At 39.8% G+C, this 27,225-nt stretch overlaps 1 protein-coding gene across 6 annotated transcripts in view; it reads right to left on the bottom strand.

Moving 5' to 3' along the window:
* TENM4 (teneurin transmembrane protein 4) overlaps positions 1 to 27,225 on the bottom strand; it is a 358,763-nt gene that overhangs the window by 188,947 nt on the left and 142,591 nt on the right. For all 6 annotated transcript variants that reach the window (XM_040584319.1, XM_040584315.1, XM_040584317.1 and 3 more), the window contains 3 exons: positions 25,522 to 25,620; positions 23,214 to 23,449; positions 1,466 to 1,636 (listed from right to left, as the gene is read on the bottom strand). In XM_040584319.1, coding sequence (XP_040440253.1) covers positions 1,466 to 1,636; positions 23,214 to 23,449; positions 25,522 to 25,620 — 506 coding nt within the window. The remainder of the gene's footprint in view (positions 1 to 1,465; positions 1,637 to 23,213; positions 23,450 to 25,521; positions 25,621 to 27,225) is intronic.

Consider the following 27,225-nt stretch of genomic DNA (forward strand, 5'->3'; position numbering starts at 1 on the left):
CATACAAAGTACTAACTTAAGCGGTCTTCCAAGGACATAACTAGGGTATTTCCCAGATTTGTCTTTTAACAGAGCTTTCGGGCAGCAATCAAAATTTCTATTGATGTCACTGTAAGCATGGCTGAAAAAGAAATCAAGTGGAGGCCTTTCACTTGGATGGCAGTTTTGGATACATCCATTTGTTTTCATTTTGACTTTTAAAAGGAAACGGACAGATCAAAACTAGACCTTTCAAAAATAAAACATATGGCAAGTTAGAGGGAAAAAAGACAGGATCTGTCATGAAGTATTTTTGAATACAGCAGCAGGGGTACCTGCAGCCTGCTGTAGTGTCTAGTAACGTTTGCTGAGAATAACCCACTCAGCTGATTTTTTTCCTTGTAGCAACTTGATGTCAACCATCAGTTGCTAGTAAATACACTGTTTTAAGGAACACATATAGTTATGGCCTTTATTTGGACTAATAAAGACAGATAAGCTCCTAAAGAAATAAATACTACAATTAATTCAAATTAAACATGTAAACATAGGCTCTCAGCCAAAGTCTAGGGAACTCTGTGGAAACTTCAATGAGTTGCCAGAACAGTAGCATACTTCTTATCTCCTACCCACAAAACTTCTTCCCCTACAATAACTACCAAAAATAGCCAATGACTTCATTTTTACTGGGATCTGTTAACCTTGTATAAAGAAACTCGACATGCAAACAAAAAAGCTTTCTGAAAATTTGAATTTCTCATTTCTCCAGCTACGTCTTGGAAGGGATAAACCAGCTCTCCTTTGCAGAGCTTACAGGTACTTTTGCAATGCTGTCTTTATGCAAAGCACAGGAACATGGAGAGCTGCTGGATAGGGCACTGCTGACTTCATGACCCATCAGTTGCTTCTAATTTCAGTTAAAATTGCAAGGTGTCGACATTGTGATACTTTGTGTAGACCAGGCCTTTTATCTGGCTACTTTTGCAAAGAGATGTCCAACCCTGGAGTGCCAAAACTCACAGTGTAATAGCTCATAGTATTTTGGTCTTCAAAACATTTGGTACTAGGTGGCAATGAATAGGCAAGCTCAAATATTTTTGTACTGTTGTAGAGAAAGCTTGATCCAGTGCTCCAGGAATCATTCCATTTTCAAGACATAATTTCTTCTCATGGAAACAGCCACTCGAGGCAAGGTTTTCACGGTGGCCTTCTGTAGCCTGTGAGATACGGTGCAGATGGTTCCACCTTGAGAATGCCTTAGATGTGTGGTGAAGGTTGCACACGGTTTTATCACATTAGTGGACATCAGAAGGGTATGAAACTTAGAAACATACAGAAACAAGACTGAGTACTACTAGTTCTAGACGTGAAAGACTGGAAAAAGCACCTGGTGATGGCAGCATTGAGGGTAATGGAATATGAGATTGGATGGCTGGAGTTCAGAGGCAGACAGAAGACTCACAACACGGACACACACCAACCATACCTTCACTGGTTCCTTTGCCTTTCCTGTCAGGTAACTCTAACCCTGTGCCCCCCGAAGGATATAAGGAGACGTCCGTTGGCACTGGCCAACTGCTGGCTGTGTCTTCCGTGATTTCATACATCTGCCCTTCCATCGGCTGCAGGTGCCAGTTTAGGCCAAACAGGTGCATGGCTGTGGTGAGCAATGAGAAAAGTCATCTTTTTTCTGTTTGGGAGAGTTTCAGAACTACAGGGGCACTGTCTAAAGCCCTTGCTCCACTGCCTTATTAGAGGTCATTGCTTTAGGACAAGAATGAGATTAATTTAATTAGACAGCCCCTGCTGCTTCTACCATACCAACTCCCTATGTCTTTCCACCCACTTAAACTCATTTTAGATCACCTGTACCAATCCACTCTGCTTCTTTCAGTAGAACCGCTCCTGACTCACGGCCTGTGTGCGAGAATAACCAGGCACAGTGCTTCAGAATCTCCCAAGGCTGGGGTGACAATGCAGTGAACACAGAAATGCTAGGAGTATTATTTATCAACATACTAATAAATCCCAGAAAGTTGCACTCTGGTTTGTTTTGATGTATTCATAGCGTATTATATAGGTTCTTTTTCTTTTCTTTTTTTTTTTTTTTTAACCACCAATTAAACACAGAAGCTCTTACAGACATCTCTGACACTTTTTCCTGAATAAGACCAAGTAGAAAACTGAGGTAATTTAAGACAGATCTTGCACATATGTCTTTGTGCTCAGCACCACAAATCCAAGCAACTATGACTGAGCACTTCTTAGTGCAACTCAGCTTCTTGTATTCAGACCAAAGATACATCCTCAAGATTTGAAAACAAGCAGCACCATTTAGATTTGTGTGATATCAGGGTATAGTTCTCTGTAGGTTTCTGGGCCATGCAAAATCATTCAGTGCACACGTGAATCTATTCCAAGGCATTACATAAAGACAAGTGAAGTTAAGGAACAAGACAGAATACTTAAAAAGCAAACACATGTATAAAGACTATGGAAAATCATATGCTTATACAACTAATACATGCCCCTTGAAAATATAAAGCAAAAGAATGTGGCTTCCCATATTGGTTTTTCTGTCCCCAACACAAACATTTCATACTCAATCAGTATCCAGTTTAGCTTGAGGCTCTACACAGCTAAATAATCTGATATTTGCTACACTTGGAATGACATTTCTTTTTTAAGGGAACGCCTTGATATTTTACACTGTAATTTTCTCAAGATACTGTACAATGGCACTAGCATCACAGCCATTTAACATAAACAAAACCCATAAAGAAACAGAGCATTTCCATTGCCTATAGTTCTCATTTTATTCACAAAGATAACATCTGACCTTGGCAAACACTGTTAGGGACAAGTGGCTAGTTTATTTCAAACCTGTGCATCAGGAACAATATTCTCAAGAGGACTGAAAAGTAATCTGAGTAGTGCTGAAAAAACCCAGTATGTCTAGGCAATTTAGCAAAATCCGTTATTTTTTCCACTTCAGTCTCAATTAGGTCATCTATCATTTACTAACATGAATAACCTTGTCTTTTCACTACTACAGCATCACAAAACACGAGGACAAAATTCTCCTTTTACCATGTAAGAGGGGACTGTGTTTGTTAACAAAGTCTTCACCATTAAGAAACAAAATACCCTCTTAAAACTCTCAAAGAGCAAGGAAGGTCTCCTGAGGACCTGTTGAAAAGTCAAACATTTTTATACAGGTACACATACCAATAAGGAATGCCACCAACACAACTGGCAATTCAAGCAGCATAGATTAGGCAAAGGAGCCAGCATTTTCACCTGTCAGAAGTATATCTACTCGGCATAGAAACTGCAAGGCAAGAAAGGAGATCAGACTGGGAGCAAGGAATTTGCATCAAGCATTTGGAATTGCTATGCTTGCATAAAATCTTTGTGTTTATAGGGCCCTCATCATCAGAGTGCCTGGGCACTTCATAGCTATTAACCTTATAAAACCTCATCAGGTAGGAATCTATTTCTACTTCACAAAAAGGAAAAAGAGAACTACAGCAGATTAAAGGACTGACTCAGTTCACTTGTTTGGGCATTAAAATGTGATTGTGTGTTAATTCACTTAACTTTGTGCTCACAGGTTCACAAACCCTAACAGGCATTTCAAGCGCTCCTCCACCAGCAGTTTTTGTGTTAAGCTCAGTACTGGATGCTGCCTGAGAATGCCATCCAGGGCTCTCCATGGACCAGAGCATTACCCAGGTGCTGCTGAGCTGTTACAGAGCTCAGGGGCTTAGGTGCTCTGAGCGTGCAAGTTCCCATGTTTAACCACATGGATGCTTGTAGTTCCAAGCAGAATGAAAACTATACCGTTTGCTCCTCCACACTCAGCCAATCCTAGAGAGCAAGTAGGTCTGCTGGCCTGAAGTGCTTAATCCCAACTCCATCTGCCAGATGTCTTCACATTACAATGACTTGCATGAGCTTATACTGAGCATCACTGGTACAGGCAGGAATTGAGCCAGTGTCTGGTGGTTTTTTTCACTACACCATTCCACTTGTACTGTCCTTTGGATATCACAGTCTAACTGCCACACACGTTCTTAGGAACACATTGAAAGGCCATTATTTCCCTGAAAGGACATTGTTTCACCTCCTGTCCTTAGGAGGGACTTGTTGCTTGTAGATCATTATTTACTACAAGAAAATGAAAGTGAAAAACTCAGCATTGTTTTGGGCGTGGTGGAAAAGCTATCAGCATTTCTTCCATGCACATAAAACACATTTAAAAACACCTGGGAGGAAATGACTTATGAAGGGAACATCTTGCTTCAGTGTAAGCTGGAATTGGTACAGCTTTTTTGCATATTATCCGTCCCTTTGAGCAAGTGAATCAACTATCCCATGTTACAACTAATTTCTAAACATTTGCCAAGTGTCTTACAGTGTCCCAACACAAAAAATATGACAGAATTATCTGTAACAGATACTGTGTTAACACACAGAGATAAAAGGCTTGCATCAATATGTTAAAATTTGTCTTTGGTCAATAGATTTTCTCTAAAGCAAAAGACTTTCTGTGTACATTGAACCCATAATCACATAGATCATAGACCCAAAGGAACATGAAATTTTTTGGGTTGGAAGGGACCTTAAAGATCACCTAGTTCCAACCCTCCTGCCATGGGCAAGGACACCCTCCAGTAGACCAGGTTACTCAAACCCCTGTCCAACATGGCCTTGAACACTTCCCAGGATGGGGCATCCACAGATTCTCTGGGCAACCTGATCCAATGTTGCACCACCTTCACCATAAAGAATTCCATATATGAACTCTAAATCTACCCTGTTTTAATTTAAAACCATTAGCCCTTGTCCTGTCATTACATGCCTGGTAAAAAGTCTCGCTCCATCTTTCTTATAAGACCCCTTTAAGTACTGAAAGGCTGGGAGAAGGTCTCTAATAACAACCCTCGAGAACGAGATCTATGTACATCATGCATACAAAAGCACAAGAATCTGAGAAAGATGGAATTATTTTAAAGACATTTTGATTACTAAGTGGCTTAAAAAGAATCCAGAACGCGCAATGCAAAAGACTGGAGCTATTGCTCTATCAGGGTTTCTGATCTGACGTTTCTAAGCACAAAATAAAAGCCTATAAATATTCCCACCCATAAGGCAAACAGCCATCATGCGATTTTTGCTGCAGGTAGGTAATAACCACAAAAGCCTTCCTAAAACCATAACAAGGAGTCTAATTTACTTTGGAAAGACACTCTGGTAGCAGGTATGTTATTAGGAAATCACCTGATTAAGTGTTTATCATTACTGTCTTCCAAATATCAATAGTTTCTGATTGTCAAGCTGATGGAAAATGCATTCTTCTCCTCGCTCCCCCTAACTGCCATACTCACGCTAAACAGTCAAGTAGTAACAACAGCGGATGGTTTGGGTCTCCGCATCTCAGTGGGATGTGTAAAACTGTTGTTGCACACAGTTTACAGGTTTTAGGGCAGGCACAAATCAATCTTGTTCCACGCTAAATTGATGCAAAGTTTTTTCTTGTGGGGGAGAGGGGTGGAAAAGTCAACCATAATCATGGAAGAACCCTGGAACCATGGATTGGAGGCACAACCATATACTTTGAAGTGTTAATGTTCCTCAAAGCAAAGTGAAGCTGTAAAAGTAGTTTGAGATTCCTGACATTCTCAGTCTCCAGGTCAATGGAACCCACTGTTGACATTTTCTTTGGCTTTTTTTTCCCCCTCTGCTCAGCTAGATGCCAGATGTGGCTCACAAAGAGAAAATGCCCTCCTAAAAGCCCCCTTGTCCTTCGCCCTCTCCCTCCCCAACATGATGCTCTGTTGATATTGAGGTATTGAAGGCTCCCCATGTATTGAAAGAGCACACTGCAATTAACAATCATTAAACTGTACCCTTTTGTAAAATACCATGTAGCTTTCACTGCCTAGGAAGCCTCATGACATGCTCTCTGCAGCAGCTTTGGTTATATTTCCCATGGCTAATAAAACTCTTTTGTCTGCCTTCTCTTGGAATGGAAACAATACTTAGGGGAAACCCTGCATGTGTCCTCTCTGGGCTGTTTGAGCACCAACAACTTAGATGATATAATGGTATCTGGGGCTTCTGGCCCATTATGCCCATGTTTTGACATAAAATCTTTGACTTGCACAACCTTTTAACTGTAGCTAAGTGCTAGCAAAAAGTGCCCTGAAACTTGCTGAGTGAGTAATGGAATTTTCTGTGACAGAATAAACCACCTTATCCTCAGTTCTAAGTCACCTCTGGCTGCCTTCTTGGTGGGGAAAAGAAGGATACCGAACTCCAGTCCTTCCAGGGTTTCATTACTTTGCTGAGTTCAGCATTTCAGCCATGGCAGGGTGATGTGGCTATTCATTTGTGGGACTCAGATTCACTTAGCAAAGCAAATTTACAAACAATTTAGCATCATTTGAACTATTTAACCGTCCAAATAACTCAAAGTCCATACTGGTGGTACCAAGTATGCAGGATCATGATCTTTTAGGTTTTAACACATTATTTCTTTCTGTATTGCATTATTCCTACCCCATAGCTGTCTGTGGAGGCCATAAGCAACATTAGCTGATGCTACTAAGCCAATTAAAGAGGAACATTGTTTCCAAGTTTGTTTTGAAGAGACCCAGGCTTTTGGGTATCTTTGTATTATCGCCACTTGCTTATGACACAGCAAAACACTGGAGTCAAACCAACTTACTCAGCGGAGCAGAGAACAAAGAAACTGTTACAGCATTAAGGATGAAAAAGAACAAAGCAAGATAATCTTTCACATGGTCAACAAAATGGACATGTCTTGGGACAGGTTGATGGAGTGAAGGAGTTAGCAGAGAGAGGCAGATGATTGTGATAGATCACAGGGAGAAGAAAAGACAAGGCATGCTTACTGAAGCATATGAGACCCCCAGAAACTGCATCAGTCAGCAAAAAACTGAAAAACACACTGCTGGTCCTTTATTAGCTTGTTGCGTTGCCCAAAGCAGCAAGCTAAGTGCAATAAATAACCAAACCAATCAACTGAGATGTTTGAAACTAAGGCTATGGGTGAAGCCACCAGCTGCTTCGATAGTGTTCATTAAATGCATTCTCACAGTGGTTCACAGGCTCTGCTGCTGCTGCCTTGCCTGTCCTCTCAGAGCTAAGTCCTGCAGGTACTGCTGCTGGCCTGGTGATACCTCCCCTAGGCAAAGCTCCTAGAGAAGCTAAGGAATGAATAAAATAACAACTGTTTTACAGCTAACAACTGAACTTGCCCTGAACAATGAATAAAGAGTTTCTTAGAATGGAAGCTCAACAAAACAAGTTAATCATCACCACCATAAGCGTGGTACACAACCTGGATTTACAGCAAGCACAGAGAGTAAATGGCATGCAGGCAAGACAGAAAGTCTTTTGGGCTTCTCATTTGAAAAATCTAGCCAGTCTCTTTGCACCAATAATGCTTCATATTTTGAATCCATTTTTATATAAGAAAGTCAGTATATTTTGCTTAAGTAACACAGAGGAGTGCACAAGCTTTGGGAATGCCAGGCTTCTCCGCACAGCCACCCCACCCTCCTCAGCTCAGCTTTACTAATACTGGGTCAATCTGGAGAAGAGTTTGGCTCCACTACTCCACTAGTTTCTACAAGCACTGCACTGGTAATAGCAAAGCCAAAGCCAACATAAGACAAAGGACCACTCCTGGTAGGGAGAACAGTTTTCCAAAGCCCCTGCAGTGCAGCATGGGGCAAAGGACAAAATGGGAACAGCGTGAGAAGGAACAGCTGCCGAGGCACTGATGCCATAATGAACAAGGATAGAAACAAAAAAGAATGGGGAGGAAGATGAGAAAAATACAGAAGGAAACAGAAAAAATGAGCAGCTTAGGAAAGAGCAAAGAAAAGCTAAGAAAAAAAGTAAAAGGGACTTCGAAAAACAGCTGGAGCTCAGTCAGCGGTTCAGAAGACACTTATAAAACTTGTTTCTTTGCTCTCCCCTCTTTTTGTGGTGTAAGATATGTGGTGGTTACATATTCCTCTTTAACCTTTAGGTACGACAGTCAGGTTTACAATAACACACTCTCTCAAATGAGACCTGAGGTTTGCTTTTTCTCCTAATTGAAAAAACCCTAAATTTCACCACTGAATTACTCAGGGCTAATTTTGACTCAAGTTAATGTATTGCTTTCACTCCCGTCTCTGGAATAAACTTGACTGTAATTATCTGGATAACTGTCTCTCTCTACAGTGAAATCGTATGATTTCTGTGGAAGTGTGAGAATTGACTGTTGCAGAATTAATCATATTTTTGTGACATTCAGTGTGATCAAAAGGAGCTTTTCAGTATGAAATAATGACTGGTTTGTCAATCTTCAATAAAGGAAGGAAGAGGCACGCAAGCTTAAGGAGGATAGAAACAGTAAAACAAACATTAAAAAAAGAAATCAATCAGTTTGTTTTTCTCTTACATTACTGTTTCATTTCAGTGCTGGACAAGGCTTCCATGTCCCAGCATGGTGGAACATCCCAACACAGCAAGAGCTGAGGACTGAAGTGGCTCTATGTCCCTACTGGTGTCAAAAGAGTTAAAAAAGCAGTAAGCCCAGATGCAGTGCAGTGTACTTGCTCTCCTTGTTTGTAAGGTCAAGTCCTGAGGCAGACAGATCTCGTTGTTCATATAAGGGGATGGGACACTTTGAGTGTTGCAGTTATTTAATATTCAAGTACCTAACATGTTCTCAGGTTTGGAATGGAAATCTAGGATCCTGACTAAAGACCCCAATGGTTCATAATATCACAAATTCACATCACCCCTATATACATACCCAGGTCCCTGAGCCAGCTACCATGGGGCAAGGAGAGAGGGGATCCTGCAAGGCCAGTTCTTGCATGGACTTTGGCAGTTACCTTGCAATCAAAAACTCTGCACAGCACTCTGTGTCATTTCTAGTGTCTGAGATCACTTCCTATGCATAAATGCTTTCCTTCTGTGGATTACAGCTCTTACTCAAGGAATGGGAAACCCGACTTCAGAAATCATCCTCTGCCTGAATGAATGCAAGCTTCCACACCAGGATGGGACTACAGCTGTGCTGGAACAGCGAAACCTGCACACAGCACTCTCCACAACCCAGCTGGACTGGGGCTGCTATGCAGTTAGAAAAGTCAAATTTCTAGGTCACAAAGGAATGGAGCCCTAAAGGCAGCTTGGTTTACATGTTCTTTAAGTGAAGACTCTCAGATTGCGGCTGGGAGGTCCCATGGCTCTGCTTCCTGGCCTGTTGATTTGACACAAGACAATAGTTAATAAAAAAAAAGAAGGCATAAGGAGGAACTTTTAGGGTAACGCTCACTATTGTAAATTCCCCATTTGCTCCCATTCCTGACTGCTCAGTAAGCCACCTTCAATGAGAAAAAATGGTTTACAAGCCTTCTTCACAGACTGGAGATGAAGATAAAGACACTCTGCTGGGCTGGGCTGCAAGTACTTCATACTGAGAACTGGAGAATCCATATCCTTCCCTGGTTGAAGGGATTAGGACAAAGGATTTAGGTGATAAAACCAGAAAGATAGCTGTGTTGTATTTGTTTGTGGGGTTTTTTAGGACCCCAAATGTCTACTAAGCGGTAGGTGCTTTCACAGCTAGCTCAGTATAGATACATGCTATGGGATACATCCAGTAATACCTGGGACCCTGCCTGCTGCCTGACCATTCCCCCACGTTCAGAGCTCAAACTATGCAAGTACCAGAAGTGGTTCCTTCAGAGATAATTCAGGTTTCCTCCTTCCCTCAAGCAGAATTACCATGTGCAAAGGAGGCGTGCAAATGACGGAGAGCTTCCTGCCTCTTAAGATTTTGCCACCAACGTGGGAACTGCCTCTCTGGAAAACAAAGTATTGTGGTAATCACCTGATGTCCTGGCTGCAAATGCATTTACTTGCTTTGACTGGTCACAAACCAGCTATTCCTTGACCTCTCCTGACTGAAGAGCTGTATCAAAGATTTCCAAGACAGAAGCAGATGGTCTACCAAATAGCATTAGTTCCTTCTTAGGAGAACACTTTATGTTTTAATTTAGTTCCCAATTGCTCTTAATAGGGAAGAAAAAAAGCTTCCAGCTAAAGCACCACATTTCTTTGAAACCTTCACGGAAGTGACTAGAAAGACATGTTATAAAATGAAGCAGTTAAACTCAATGTTTGTTCAATGCAAAGAGTCAGCACTTCCTATTCAATGTCTTCCTAATTACCTCTGGGGATCAAAGACTTTGAAGTGATTGTCTGTCCATTCAAACCACTAATAGATGATCACTGGCCCCTCCAGTGCTATAGTAGCTTGCTGGAAGATTGTCATTTCCTGCAGGAAAGGGAAAATGCAGTTTTAAATGTGAATATTTAAATATTTTAGGGGTATTTTTAGGAGGATTTTTTAAAGCGTCAACCTGCAGAAAGAAATAGACATACAAGATGTACGGCTTATCCAAGGAGCTGTCTGCTTACATACAATCTGTAATTTCCTCACCATCTACACCATTGTGAAAGCATAATAAAAAGCTGAAAGATGGACCTCAGCAACACGTTGCCGCTATTAGGCAGCTTACTGCACTGAAGAATTTTATTTCAGCCCCCACAGATCCAGTAAATTTGGTGTTACACATGCTCAGGCCTTTCTCAGCTAAACAGTATTTTCCCTTCTAGATACCCCTTCTGGCAGAGACCATATTACTATAAATATTACTGAGATATTTCTCCAAGATCAAAGTCAATTACAAGATGGTCCCACTGTACCTCTAAATGGAGTTTTAATTTGTGTATATAATATTAGAAATAATGGTTTTCCCATTGCGGTACTCACTTCAATTAGAGAAATGAGGACAGGTAGCCCTACCAGAGGGCTTCCTACCTTGCTTTGCAATTACTAAAATTCTGGGCTATCCTGTTGTGGACAGTATAATTTTACAAATTCTGTTTCATTACACACATACAAACTGTGAGACCCTAATTAAAAAGGGTGTAATTTACATAGGTAAATGAACAACCTCTCACATGCTTCCTTCCTTATTATCTCTACCAGATATTATCAGGAAATGCGCTTTCTCAAATTAATATAACAGGTTGCTTAAATCTAAAAAATACAGTTAGCTGTGTAAAAGTCACAAAAAAATACCTGTCTTCTATCACCTCAGCACAATAGATGTGAGATCAGACTTTAAATCTGGTATGCCAGTTTAAGGGTTAAGATATAAATATTGTTGTAGAATTTGATGCATGAGCTGATCTCTCAGATGGCTATCTGCTCATCTATCCTTCTGAACATGAACATGATTTTATTATAAAGGCAAGGAAATGATTTGAGAGTGCTGCTTGTGGTTTAATCCTAAAATCAGCTGAAAACTGCATTAATGTTATTAGTCACCATGCACATTCTAATAGCACCAGAGCCCCAGTTGGGCTGTGCTAGTTGATGCAAGAAAAAATTAACAAAATGACAATCTCGAAATCCCTTGATGTCCAAAGCACGGGTTTAATTTCAGCTTTACTTAGCCTGAGTAAATCTAGTGACTTCAAGAGCGTGATGGAGGTGCTTCAAATCCAGTACGAATTTACACATTTTGTAGATCAGGGCCAGAGTGCTCATCAGCACCATGAAAACTGAGCTCTAAAGCAGAATCCTGTCAGCTTGATGACTTTTTGAAGAGATCTGAAAAAATTTAATGTGCACATCTATTCAGGAGCATCTCATTGTTTTGACTGCTTTGGACAACAAATGCACAGGTATGTTTAAAGCAGGCTAAGAATGTTTTAATTTATTTTCTAATTTTTCTTTACATAAACTTGAAAAACAAAGATTGTTCCATCAGGTCATTTGGAAAGGGAAAAAATCCATATTTTTTTTTTTCCCTTTACAAAAGCTCAGCAAATGGATACAAATGTACAGGCTGAGAAAGCTGATAAAGTGGGTGACATGGCACAACTAATGACACAAGAAATTTTTTTTCTGTCCAGAGACCATGGGAAAAATCCAGAACAGTATTTTCAGGTACTATAAATCTATGTGAATGGTTCAGATCAGAGTGAAAAGCTCTCTCAATAACGAAACTTCACACAACCTGATGATTTGTTCCCTTGGACTTAGAACTAAATCCAGCACATAGATTAAGGCAAGTGCTGGCAAGTGCAACCCACAGCATTCTCTTAAAAGACCCACAGCCATCCTTATATCTAATTACACCTAAAAAAATAATTTGCTAAAGAAACTCAAAGTTCGCCAAGTCAAGCACTCAAAAGTGAGCGAAGAACAGAATTAAGATTGCTTGTGTGATTTTAGATCAGCCCCTGTATGCATATATACTCTGTAATAGCCTTTAATTCCCTCATCACGGGCTATTTTTTTTCCACTGGTCCAATGCTGTGCAGAACAATTGCACAGAAATTGCCACTCAACCCTGGCAACTCCAGCATTGTAGCATGTTCAATTGCTTTCTAGGGATGCCATATGTGCAGCCTGCTTGGTAGCAGTAGGAGGGGGTTGGAAAGGGAAGGAATACACTCAGTACAGACAATTTTGCTACTGCACTCCAAACAGGTCCCTACTGAGCATGTGTGAGCTCAGATTTCCTAGCTTTGTGGCAGCCAGCTCTGGGTGGATCAGGGAAATGATAAAGCACACACTATTGTTTGCTCTTCCTAATAGAAAAGAGGTGTCATGATTCTCCATTACCTCCATGCTTCTGCAACATGAATATAAACTAACAGTAGGTCCAGCAGCAAAGTTTTGCAAGTGAATGATGACATTGGCCGCAAGGGATCCAGACCCCTACTCTCACAGGACTATTTAGGATATGTTCACTTGCGATTACTTAGGCTGTGATAATTTTGTTTGATTGTTAAATAAGAATTATCAAAATGTTTGCTCAGGGACACAGTACATGGCCTTGTCCCTTTATCCCCAAAGACTACGTTGATAGTCGTGAATTAAACAGTACCGAGCAGTGTAACTTGATAGTTTATACCATTTATTTGTTAGAAGGGACTCTACCATGATTTTGGCTCTAGTCAGCCAATACCTTCTGAATTCCTGTGCACAGTTCAGCTAGCAAGAACCAGAGATCATTCTCAATAGATAGTTTGGGTGTGACCATCCCTAAGAGTTTAACAGTACAGAAATGCACCCATCTGGACCAGACACACCCAGAATTTCAAATTCAAACATTTCAAAACCTGGATTAGCCCATGATCCAGCTTGGCTGGAGAAGACATACTAATACAAATAAGCTGTTATTGACCACTTGAATTGGTGCTGTTTGGAATATCATTATGCTGAGATTGTGGGACTTTTTTTCACCAAAAAACACAGAAAGCCCTTTTGATCCTCAATTTCATTATAATTTCTGCCATAATTAAACAAGATTCTGCTCCACTGATAGTCCAATTAGAATTTCTTCTGAAATACTTGGTGTAAGTGTAGCCATCATCTCCACTCATCTCATTAGCTGTTGGCCTTGATGATCTTAAAGGTCTTTTCCAACCTAAATGATTCTATGATTCTATACTAACTGCCTTGTTCTGCTTTGCTTTTTAAAGAGTCTGTTTGCATAATGAAGTGATGCTACAGTCGTACTAAGCAAGCAAGGTGCAATGCTGCTGCTGTGTTATGTGCTACCATATTTGAAAACAGCTAACATATGCTGTTCTCATCATCTTTCTAGGCAAAAGCTTCTGACTGCAATAAGGACAGGCTTGGAAGTTAAGGCATGATAAAATCGAAGTGGAAGACAGAAAAAGCTGGTAATGGTGGGAGAGTTTATTATTTTTTCATATAAACACACAAATTCAATAACCTCCAACTACCTACTCTATTGAGCATCAGATTCTGGTATCTCAAAGTGAACTGTGTAAGTGGTTCTTCTGGAGCTTTTATGTTTCAGCATAAACAGGGGTGTTGAAATCCTGTCACAAAGAGGGAAAGAGTGGATTGGAGTTTTTGTTCTTTATTTTACAGGTCATCTAGTCTGTTACCTAGGTAGTATACTTAACAACAACACTTCACTTAGCACTATAGAGATGTATATCTACCACATAGCTCAACTTTAACTACAGGTAAAAAACATAGAGAAGGCATCGCTGCACATATCCGAAAGCAATGTATGACTGGGCTGTAAATCAGGCTTTGAAACCATCTTCTAATTTATGCTAGAAAAGGACGGGAGAGAAACACTAAACCATAACTGAGGAATATTTTTCACTGTCAGTGACATCCCTAACTGAGCTTACTCTCATGACTAGTTACCCACAAAAAAAGTATGGTGATTAAAAACACTGAAAGAAATCCCATTATAGGAAATCTTTCTGTCTACACTTAAACTGCAATTAAATTATGTTATTTCACACTAATTAGTATGAAATAAAAACATGGACTTGAGGATAACTCCTTCCAGTGGATATTAAGAACTGTAAAATTGATTCCTTTCCAGCATCTGTGTGCAAAGGTCAATCTAAGCCGTGAAATGAAGATTATAGCAGCACATCTGTGCCACTGTCATAAAGGCAAGGCCAGCACTTTTGGTGTCATCATGCTGTTATTTTCTTTTCTAGGGGCTTATAGCAACTATAAAAACTCACTAAAAGCAACTGATGAAAGCTTATAAAAGCTGAAAGCCCGTATCTTACCATTTAATAAAAACACATGGAATTAAACTTATCCCTCCTTGTACTGAAGATACTTAAATTTAAGAAAAGATCAGGAATCTAAAGGGCTAACTGTGATGTTCTGTGACTGATGGGTTGGTTTCATGGCGCACCGATGCAAACTCCAAGATCAGATGGAGCCCTCTGGATATACAGCCTCAACCTGCTTTCAAACAGTTAAAGAATCAGTCATATTGGCGGCCTTCTTCTAATTGGAAGTCATTCTTCCAGTGATCCCCCAATGATGAAAGAGGATCAGACTTTGACAAAATTCAGTGTCAAAATAAAACAATAAGCAGAAATAAAAAAGTAATATATAAAAACCCCAGAAAAATAGGGAAACAAAAAGTCAATTCTATAAATCTATGACCATGCAGAGAACTGAGGAAGCTGAGGACACGAAGAAAAAAAATTCATGGCTTGAAAAAAATAAAGAACAATAGAACATTTTTAAAGTGTCTTGAAACCTAAAACTGAGCAACAATATAACTATTTGCTTGACGGAGATGGGGAAATTGTTAATAATGTTATATTGAAGGCTAAAGTGTTCAGTAAGAATTTTTGTTCTAGTTTTTGAAAATAACTACAATAATGCAATTATTTCACAGGAAATAAGTTTTTTCCCAGTCCATTAATAACAAAGAATTATATTAAACTACATCGATTCAAGGACAAACATTTTTAAATCTGCAGGCTCATTTAACTTGAACCCAGTAAATGAGATAGCAGAAGAGGAATCTGACTCAGTGATTAATACTGAACAAGCAACCAAGAGATTAGAACAGAGTTAATGCTGCACAAATGTTTAAGAAGGGAAGAGAATGCAAGTCACTCTGATCAGTTAGCCTGACATATATTACAGACAAAATAATGGAAAACAAAGCACAGAATTCAACTGACAAAGCAAAAAAAGTGAATGTATGGTAACTCAGGCCAACAATATTGCTTTTCTGAAAAATAACTCTTAAGTAACAAACAGTTACTCATTTTTTTACAAGATTACACTTTATTAAAATATTTAATTGGGTATGACTTTCTGTTAATGAAACAACCACTTCCCAATGGTAAAAAGCAATGTATATATGTGTTTAAAAACTAACTGAAGACCTTAAAAATATCATCACTGGTGAATAAACATCAAATGTTAAAATTTCTTGTGAAATTCAACAACTGATAGTTGGCCTGAAATTATCAAACATTTACATCAATGTTACGTAAGTAAATGTAAAATGATGGATGACTAAACAAGCAGATGACTCAAAGACTATTCAAGTGACAAATACAGTGATGACAGAGCAAATAAATACAAAAGCTGGACAGCCACTAAACTTGAATGATTCAAACAAAACGCGCTTAAGGTTCACACAAAATGTGTCAAAGGCCAGCCAATACACTTAGGATAATGGATCACAAGTTGTGCCCATGAAATGGGACACTAGCAAGGTGACTTTCAGAGTAAGCACAAGAAGATGCTGTATAACAATATCCTAATGTGATTTTTATAGCCAAAAAGGGCTAATGAGATCCTTGCATGTGTAAGTTGGGAAAAGTAGGTCTATGACTCACCTATGTGAAAATGGTAAAGCCACTGGAGTTTACTAGCCTTCAGTGTCCTAAGAGGGGGAGGTTTAGGCTGGATATTAGGAAAAACCTCTTCACTGAAAGAGTGGTCAAGCATTGGAACAGGCTGCCCAGGGAGGTGGTGGAGTCACCATCCCTGGAGGTTGTTAAAAACACGTAGATGTGGTGGTTAGCAAAGTGGTTTAGTGGTTGACTTGGCAACACTGGGTTAACGTTTGGACTTGATCTCAAAGGTCTTTTCCAACCTAAATGATTGTATGATTTGATGATGTGATAGTGTTTATGACTTTTAACACTGAAAATTCAGAAGTGAATTTTTAAAAAGAAGACTATGGGAAACTTGCTGCTTCTTCCTGCTTCCAATAAACACTGAATTAGTTCTAGCAGATGCAGTACTTGACCAGGCTTTTTATCCGTGTAAACTCTGATGCAGTGTTAACTGCTTTGCAAAGCAGAAATTTTGCCACCAAGTTCAATACATGTTGCCATTAAATGCAATACCAAAATTTTAATACTTCTCAGTTTGGACGACTTCTTCAGATTGGACAACTCTAACAAATTATTGGGTTTATATTATCTTCTACTATTCTCCTCCAGTAACATTTTCTGGCAGTGTCTCTCTTCCAATAGCATATGCATCATTGGATATTTCTCCTGTCCCAACACTTTTAGTGCCAGGTTACAGATTGTATTTAGGTCGAAACAGTGAATGTTCTTTAATGGAGTTTCTACGGTGAGTTTTTTAACACCCACCTGACTGAATTGATCTTCACAAAAATAGCTTTAAAGTGAGATCTTGTACCTTTATCACCTTTATTTTAAAGCTGCAATTAAACCACTTGTACTTCCTTTACTCTAAACTATAAAGCTAACAGTAGCTGCTATCCAAACATGCAATGCAAAATCCAAATTTAAAAAAATAATAATTAAAAAAAATGCATGCAATCTTCTAATAATACAAACAGCTCTTTATGACTTCGCGGGAAATGGAAAGCAACATCTGAGTTATAATTCATATCACCATGCACCTAAGGCTGCAATGAAGGACAATGAAATGGGGAAATACAAGACTGAATATAGCTCACCCTGGTTTTAATTTTGCGTCTTTCTCACTTCTCTGATGATTACTATCTTGTGTACAGGTACTGCACTAACAACCAACTGCTTTTTCTTGGTCACGTTGGGCAAAATGTATATGTAATATTCCTTAATGTAGCTACACTGAGCTGTACTTTGGGGATGTATCTGTGTTTTATACAACACTGTGTGTGTGTGCACATGGAGAGAAAGATGGGGGGATGTCAGTAATGTGACTGGGGCTGAGGCATTTGAGTGATTCACTATTCCATTGTAGATTTGACCAGGGAAAGTTTCTGTTGCCAGATTCCCACAGGCAGCTTTCCGGAGCTTGGTGCTGCTCAACCAGCCTCTTGTAAACTTCACACACAGCAGCTGCCCTCGCTTGTTCCTTAACAAGAGTGAAGTGTGATTAAGGCTAACATAAACCCTGTGATCTTCCCATCTCTCTGCTATGGAACAAACAATGCAAAAAGTTTCCTGCAATTCCATGCACTTTTGAACAATCAGTTGGAAGCTCACATTGATGGCATCTCTCAGTGGGGCTGAGACTATTTGCGTGTCTTAGCTTTCCTGAGATAATTTACAAGGGCAAAATTCAGAGCTCAAGAACAAAAAAGACAAGAAGATCATTCAAACCTGGATGGAAGGGTCAGCAGCTGTCTTGATGTATTTTCTGTCTTTAGTCAGGTCAATCTGCAGTATTTGGAATATATTAAAATACAAGCAGACATTTCCAGGGTTGGTCCAGCTCTTGTTGCAGACACTGGGACCAATGCCATCAACTCTGACTGCATTCAAACCAGTGCTACAGTAAATGGAGTTGCTGCAGTTTAAGAGGAGCATGTGCATGAGAAGAATAAGGCCTGTATCCCCCAAATGTCACTGGGTATGAAAGAGCGAGCTAGATGTCACTTAAACCGAATGACTTAGGGAGAGGGACTGTCCATGCATTTGGTACAGTAAGAGCCAGCTTTCACCGAAAAAAAAAAAAGACATATTCAGGTTCTGTTATAAAAGATAAAAATGGTAGTACTGGGTCATGATGATGGCCCCTCTATACCAGTATCCTGAAATGTTATGTTTCACACACATCTGTAGTACGTAAAATACATTAATGATAATACTATAGCACCTTTCAGACTGGATCTGACAGTTTTATAGATTAAGTGTAAAATCAAGTAAATGAGACTCAAAGTTACCGAGTGAACTGTGTGCAGTAATTTTGTGAAGAGGTGAAAGAACCAAGAAAGGACCTCGAAACTCCTCTTTAGGTAACAGATTGACTTCATAACATAAAGGCTTTTCTAGAACAGATTGTTTCACTCCCGTTTCTGCATATTATCTAAGATAAGATGGAAATAAAAAAGCACAAAAATATCCTTGTAAATCAAAAGAACAAATGGCAACAGTAGCAAAACAGAACTTAATCTGGGATCAGAAAAGAAATATTGAAACAGAAAACGAAAGGAACTTGTTGGCAGGGTAATAAATTGGTTTATATTTTAACTTGAATAAGAACCTTAATATCAAGGTATAAATGTAGGATTAATAGACATAGCTCAAGTTTAATAATTAACCGTTAGCAACTTTTCCTATTGATCTCAAGTGGCATGTAAACACCATGGTAATTGGTATACTAGATGCCCCTAGCTGACTTGTTAGTTAGCTAAAAGCTTTGGAGAGCTGCTTTCAATTGGGTTTATTACAGAGCATCAAAGAATCGTGGACAAACTGAGCTGAAGTTAGCTTTCAGGGTGATGCCTAGACAATAAAAAGAAAGACACTTTATAAACAAATCATAGTTGTAACACAGTTTTACTGTCAAAGCGTTTTGCCTGTAGCAACCAACACTGTTCTTTTAAGTGAAGCTGCATCTGTATGGAGTTCAAACAAATGCAGAGCTGAGAAGTAGAGAGAGTTTTGACTCCAGTCTAGGCTTCATAATATGTTTTCCAGCCCTAACTTTAATCTAAATCAAAAGCTCGTCTTTCCTGCTGTTGATGCAATATAACCGCAGCACATGCTTAAGTATAGGAAAATGGCAAGTGCCTAACTACATCAAATTGTACTTCCATCTAGTCTGGAATCTACATCAGGCAGAGGATAATACCTTCTGTTTCAGAAGAAAGAAACTATTCTCCATCACTAATTCTTTTAGAAACTGTTCCACAGGTCTAGCCAAACAGCTGCTGGGCATGGAGATCAGGACAATCAAACAGGTCTTTTCTGTTTCTAAACTCAGAAATTTTCCTCCCAGGCAGTGGAGCAATGTCAGAGATTCTTTACAGTGCCATGCTGACAGGTCTGGTCTCTACCAGGTACAGAAACTCCGCTGGCAAAGCATCTGGACATCAACACACCTCGTGGTATTATCTCTGCCATAAGAATCTTGTCATAAATCAGCTGTCCCAGGCAGAGCTCCGTGGCATACAGACCCCTTCACATCCCAGCAAAAGCCATAAAAATTTTCCTTGTTTAGCTGTCAATTGAATGGATAGTCCTAAAATGGGGAATTTAAAGTGGTGTCTCTTCACAGCCTCCTGGAACAGCAAATTTGCAGGTCAGTTACAAGCTGCTTAGAGAGGCCTTGCATTTCAGTGGTTCCTGCCATTTTAATGTTACAGCCCTGATCTGCCACTGCTTTTCTCTTTGGTGTTCTCACCCCAGAAGACAAGCTTCTGCAGAGCTCACAAGATTTGCATAAGCTGTGTGTGCACAAAACTTTGACGTGCATTGTTGCCACTGCCTTAGTGTGTGTCTCTGAATATTTGAAAAGGTGGCAACAAGTCAATCAAAAGCTGGTTAATTCAAATGAAAACCAGCTTCTGGTGTTTAATATACCCTGTTATATTTTGTTTGTCATTATCTCTCCAGACCAGTGACTCAGCCCTGTAAAACCTTCAGCGTGATCACAGTGTTGACACATGATACCAGCTGTTCGGCTTCCATGGACTTCTATTTATGCTACTTCTCCTCTCCTTTGAAAAAGCCCAGCAAGATAAATGAACCTCAGACTATTAAATGCCATAAAGACTTTCATAAAATAATAGAAACTCTGCCTTTCAGCCTTAAACAAATGATTTAGCAAGTGCTTCAGATGAATTTCAAAAATAACTAGCTTCAGCAAAGAACTTCAGATATGACCCAATGCTTCGCAGTCTCCAGGTGGCTCTGCCTGCCTCAGATGGTTGCCCATCACAGCTGTGTCTGAGCATCTGTCACACAAAAAGTATTGCCAATAGCAGGACTCCCTCATGTATCTTTTGATGTCGCTAGCTCCACACACTTGTACAGGAAGGTAAGGCCAGCAACGGGTTGTTTTTAATATTTATTCAGAGGACTCTGAGTTGCCTGATGCTGTGAAGAGCATCCTGAATCCCTAGGCATTACTCTGAAGTATTTCCATTAACCGACCAGTGCATAAAAAAATAGAGTAAATGCCAAGCCACTACCATGGGACCCGATCCAAAGTCCATTCACTTAAATGGGAGTCTTTCCAGTGACCTCAGTTTGCATTGGAAAATGAAAATGGTCATTAAAAAGATAATTTCTATGGTTGTTTTAACTAACAAGAGCAGATGGAATATAGCCAAGTTCCCAACACTCATGAGCTGTTCTATAGATTAGACCTTCTTACTCATGATTAAGTTATATCTTACCACTCAAATAGTCCCCATGGCATCAAAAAGAGCAAGACACTGCTTACATGAGGAAAGGTATCTGTAAGAAAACGCAACTATGCAAATATAGGGAGGGAAAAAACAAAAACTGGAGGAAAAATGGTGATTTGTTTTAATAACAGACCAGGTTATTTAAAAGAATGAACCAATTCCTGTTAAGAACTGTGTAATTTTTATAGAATTCAAAATGTCTCAGCTTAACTTAGTAAAAGTACAAATATTTTGACTCCCTGATTAATTTTTTTTCTTTTGGTTTAGGTGATACAATTCTCATCTGCAACTTGACAGGATGTAGAAAATAATTACAAATGAAAAGGTTATTCATAATTTTTAAATGAGTTAATTAGTAAACCCTGCCAGAGTCACTCATTACAGTAATTAATAATTGATTATACTTGAAATTAAACACATTTTTTCATCAAAATCTAATTAAATATCTGCCTCTTTGCTTGTTGATTAGAACACTGGGTCTGGTACAGACAATCTTTGCTAAGTATGTTTATGCTGAACTGAACCATCGAATTTGATTTTTAATAATTGATAGTTCCTTTAGAAATTAGTAATTATGACCCATAATTACAGCAGTTCAACCTGATCAGCATTTCTGGCACCTTGCCAGCCATCCATCGGAGCCTGGCAAATGCCACAGAACTCATCTGAATGGAGAAAAAAGGATGGGAGAACACTCAATGGACCTGTCTCTTCAATTCATTAACTGTGATTTTAAAACAGGAGCCCGATCTTTCCAGAACCCTGAAACAAAGGGGTTTGAGTTGGAGAACACAAAGTGGCAAACCAAACTCTTCTCCATCTATCAAACGGCACAGACCTCCTCTGTCAGAATTAACAGGCACGGCTATTCTGAGTTATAACAATACTCCTCTGCCACACTGAGATAATGTCCAAAGGAACCATGTTCAGGGCATAAGGAGAATACCAGACAAATGAGAAAGGCGAGTCCAAATGTACATAGCAAATGATGAAAATTGACTGCATATTTCATCAAACTGCTGCTGATTTAATGTTGGTTAATTAATCATTCCTGCTCCTCTTACAGGAGACATAAAAGTGACCAGAGTATGATGCAAGGCAGAAGTGGAAAAGTATCAGTCATTTAAGAAGCGTACATAAAAGGAACACAGCAAAAGCAGTCCTTTGTGGTAGTGCTAATTATACTCATGTGAAATGAAAGCAAAAAATCTTTCGATCCAGGCTAAGATTTGTAATTCTAACCACAACCTTTTATAGATCATTAGTGTACAGGAAGTCACAGCCAAATCAAAAAAGCTCATTTGTGCCATGAGAAATGGGCTTTTTTTACCCATGATCACATCTGTTAAGTGTCTGACAACTAGAGCTTGCACCACTGACAGTTTAAAACAGAAGTCTAGGACTGGACCTTTGACAGACATTTATAACACAAATATCAAATCTAACTGAAGAAAAAGTAATGGTAACACCCCAAATTTACAGGCTGAAAAACACAATTTTCACTTCTAACAGTTCAATTACTTTTGCAACAAACACTGAGAATGCTTCTTTACAATGAACAGTGACAACATTCATAAACCAAAGAAATTCAGATCATGCACAGCTCAAGAAAAATCCACTTCTACACCCAAGTAGCAAATTTCCCCAACTCCTCCTACTCAAAAAAGGACCTGTTGGACCATGATCTAAACCCAGTCTTTCTCCACCCTCCCAGTCACCCTGTGGTCTTCAATATAGTTGGTTAAATGGCGGATGTACCACAAAAAGACAGAATAAACCTGTATTTTTGTGTATCAGAATCTTAGTTCTGATGTTGTCCCATCAAAGCCAATGGCAGAAAACTCGCACAAAGACCTGGATGTGACTGTGACTGGAATACAGACTTCAATGCCAGTTTTAGTGGGCTGCTTTGAAAAAAACTGGCGAGTTTATCTCACTCCAGGTATACTTTCTTCTTCAGAACATAAACAGTCCATGCCACTGAAGGGAGCACAATGTATGACTCGTGTTCTACTAAGGTCTTCTAGCTCTATGATATGTGTTAGACTCCCTACCACAGCACTGCAACCACACTTAAGTCAACAGAGGCCTTATTTGTACCATAATCTTGACCCTCTGCTTCCCAAACATTACCATTACGGGTGGGTTTATAGACAAATGAAAGAAAAGCAGAAAAAAACCCCACAGAAATAAGCTTACCTATGAAATACGCCAGCAGGATCACCAGCGTGACCGAGATGACAATGGCACTCAGAGCAGCGCATTTCCAGTTACAGTACTTATAGGGTTTCTTCAGGTTAAAGGCAGGCCTAGAGAAGGTACTTCTGGGAAGGGGCCTAGGGGGAGGTGAGTACACAGTGCTGGACGTCAAGGGATATCCCGGCGATGTCGTACAAAAAAGGGGAGAAGTGCCTCCAGGTTTGAAGAGGAAGTGCCTGAGGGAAGAAAGACCAACAGCAAGTGACTCCTCACACAAACTGAAGCTGAGGGAGACGGACGGGAGGATGGCGACTGCTGCTGGAACGAGGAAAGCAGCTCCACAGAATGCTGGCTACGAACATGGATGGCATGCACAAAAGAGAAGAATAAAAATCAAAGGCAAGTCACACAGAGTAAAGGAAAACAAAACGAAACAAAAAATCACAGTGCCAACAGTGCCACAGAGAACTCTTCAAGGGCATTAGTCCCCTCTGTGGAAGAGCTGATGTTAGAGTGAGATGAAGACCCCAAGCACAGCTACAACAGACTGGTGGCACAGGCAGCACCAGGGGCCTGCTCATACTCCCACAGAAATGCCCTACGGAGACTGAAGAGGAGCGTAGGTCAGATTAAAGAGGGGAGGGTGTTTACCAATTCATTGATCACTGCATGAGAGCGTTTTTTGTATGGCATCAGTGAATGGAGATGGGGAAAGAGAGCTTAAGCCATTCCATAGCACCCAAATTGTCACAGAGGGGAATATTCACACTGTCCCCACCCTGCAAATTTAACAACGGCATGGCTAAAAGCATCAAAGCCCAAATATCAAGTCCTGTGTCTCACTAGTGGGGAAAGGCACCTGCTTCCAGGAAGCAGTCCAGAGCACCTTAGTTTGATGCCTACCTTTAAAAAGTGTGAATCACTGTCAAAGGCAACAGCATTTCCTGTCCAGTGACACATTGGGAGGCACTGTATTTTGCCCATTACTACAAACGCAGCCCGAGAGCCAGCCTATGAGGACCTTGTGTGAGACTCATGAAAGTCAGCACACAGGGAACCCACTGCAGTCCATGAGTTCCTGACATGAAATGTCCCAATGGGAGTTCTCTCCATGGGAATCCTAAATGAAAAAACTAATTTCGGTGGGACATCATGAAGTATAAGGCATTCAGATTTTGGGAATGAAACTTGGGAAACAGATCTGACTTGTCTATCACCATGCTGATGTAAAAGAAAAATGCAGCTTGTGAGGACTGAGAAACAGCCCCAGTGCAGTCTGCACCTTCTGCCATGGTTTATGGGGCCAGATTTGCAGCCAGCATAAATGCAATCAGCATGGATCCATGGGAGTCAGTCAAGCCAGTGGATTACATCAGATGAAGATGTGACTCTATTTTCCCCTTGAAGTCATTTGTGCAGTTACAGGGGGAAATGTCACATGCAGAAAGACCATCATGCACAAAAGCCACCGATATGTACAATATAAAGTAACACATAATTCTCCCAAACAGGTATTTGTAGTATTACAGCCATGGTTTTATCGGTACTAGACTAAGCATGACTGCAGAGCATTAGAGAAAGATTCATTATTTCTACTAATGCTCTACATTGAAACAGTAATTTTCACAAAGAGCAGATACTATTCTGTGTTTTGTAAAGTATTTACTTAGACACAGATGTATCTGTTCTGAGCAAAGAGGTACCTGCAGTGTTCAAGTACACCAATTAGATCTTCAGTTAATGATGGCTACCAAGTTAGAAAGTGCCAACACAAGGTCAACGGTTTTGGCACTAAGTGTCAAGTTAAAAGCTGCTTATAACTTAAAAGTTAAGTGATCAAAAGTTAAATAAAGATGCCAGAATAGGTGGTTACGTCACAATCAAAGGCTTGGCTTACACACACTGCTAGCAGACACTTTTAAGACACGGTATGTGGAAAATAATAGTTCAACAATGAAGTATAAGGCTGCCAGCACAATAACGGTTTAAGGTTTTTATGAAACTTAAATTAATCTTCGTTTATATGGGACTCAAAATTGCTGTAGGTACTTCTTACTAATGAAATGACTTTCAAAACAACAAGGGAAAAAAAGCAAATGGCATGCTGTGGTGCACTAGCATATTAATGAATCTGAATTAATAGGTACAGGACACAGCGCTCCAAGCCCCAGAACCTCATTTGTTTAAAGCCATCCTGGAAGAGGCCAGCAATGGTGTTGCCCTTAAACATCACTAATATGACCAAATGCTTTCATGCAAGGATCATAATGACTACAGTAAACAGGAAGACCACATAAGTGTCACATACCCATCATTGTAAGCACCGTCATGTCGGGAGGAGGTGAGAATGTCCATCTCAATGAGGTTGTCCTGCAATGTCTCTAGGAATGTCTGCTTTGCTATGTTTCTACATACATATGGAAACATGAATGAAGCCAGTGAGTCATGCATATATGAAGTGTGATCTTATAAACCACAATGGTTATAGTGCAGTTATGCGTGGAATTAGAATGATGGACCATATATTTATATGTATAAGATGCTACACATATACATATATAGCTTTTAAGAATGCTCACTTCTCTATATATACACTATATATATGCATATACACACATACAAGCACACACGCCCATGGGCATGTATAAAAAAAAGTTGATGTCTCTCTTCATTTCATGTTATTTATTGCAACTGACACATGAAACCTTCTGAATGGCTTGATTCAGAAGACTAGATCCCAGTCCAGCACAGCTGTAACCTCATTATACTCCTGCATCTGTGTTATTGTCACTCTGAAAAGGCGTAGTGCAGTATCTATATCCCACTGTGGCAAATACCTTGGTAGCACACTTCCATCTAATGTCCTCATGGATCTCCAGTGAAAATCTGCCACTCCTTTGCTTAAGTTTCAGTTTTGCATTTGTGAACTTTTTAGTTACCGATTCGATTCATTTGTTTTCCTTTGTGGAGCAACAACTTGCTATTTACAAGTTTCGAAATGCAAGTTTTGCTCAGTGTGAGTATTCCAAATAAGTCTCCAGCGACAAGCAGACAGAAGCTGGAGAAAGGTTATGCTGTAACCCAAATTCCAATACCAGAGTATTGGTTATAACCTGGATAATACAGGCAATAGGCAAGATACATAGGGCCTGCACGTGAAAAAGCCTGGCTTTGACTTCACACACAATAGTGGCATTTTGCAATATCTGGCCTCCCCAGCATGCAGTTTGATGAGTCACATTTTGACCTATATATGCTAAACTGTTTTGTACTTTTTGAGGAGAATAGCAGGAACATAAAGAATTAAGTCAGAGGCACAGCTGGGAACACACTGTGTCTTTCTCACCTTTAGGATTGTTTCTCAAGGCCTGACAAAAGAATATTCTTCCCATCTTTTTTAAAACGAGAAACAGTCCTGATTTTGCCCATGTCTATTTTCAGCATCCAAACTGAATCTAAGCCTGCATGCGAATAAATTCCTTGGGCAAAAGTAGCAAAAGGAACATAACAGCACTGTGACACTTTACCACTTATGCAGGATTAAGTGCTTACAGGATATAAGTGACATGATGTGAACTCAAACGAGAAGTCCTCTGTCAAAGACACTGGATCCATGTAACATGTCTTACCAAGAGAAACCAACCACGTCACATTATGCAAACCTTGATACCGTCTCTTCTAAAATGTCCTCAACCTTAAGCTTCATTTCTACTTCTTCCTCTCCCTGCTGCTAATGCCAGCACTTCTTCAGCTCAACTCACTGATTTTGGAGGCCTCTGGGCTGCTTTGACAGAACAGATCTACCCCTTGATCTGAATGAAAGTAAATGACTCCTATTCATAGCTTTGGAGTGAAGTGAACCGACATGCATGAGCTGTGTGCCATAGCACTTGAGACATCAATCCATCCCCAAGTGTTTGTGGCTTCCTCACATTCCCTGGGAATGCAGGAAAGGCTGGATGTTGAATTCAATGCAAAAAGAAGCAACATATGTGCATGCACTGAGCATTTA

The sequence above is a fragment of the Falco naumanni genome, chromosome 2, assembly GCF_017639655.2.
Source record: "Falco naumanni isolate bFalNau1 chromosome 2, bFalNau1.pat, whole genome shotgun sequence".
NCBI classification, from domain to species: Eukaryota; Metazoa; Chordata; class Aves; order Falconiformes; family Falconidae; genus Falco; species Falco naumanni.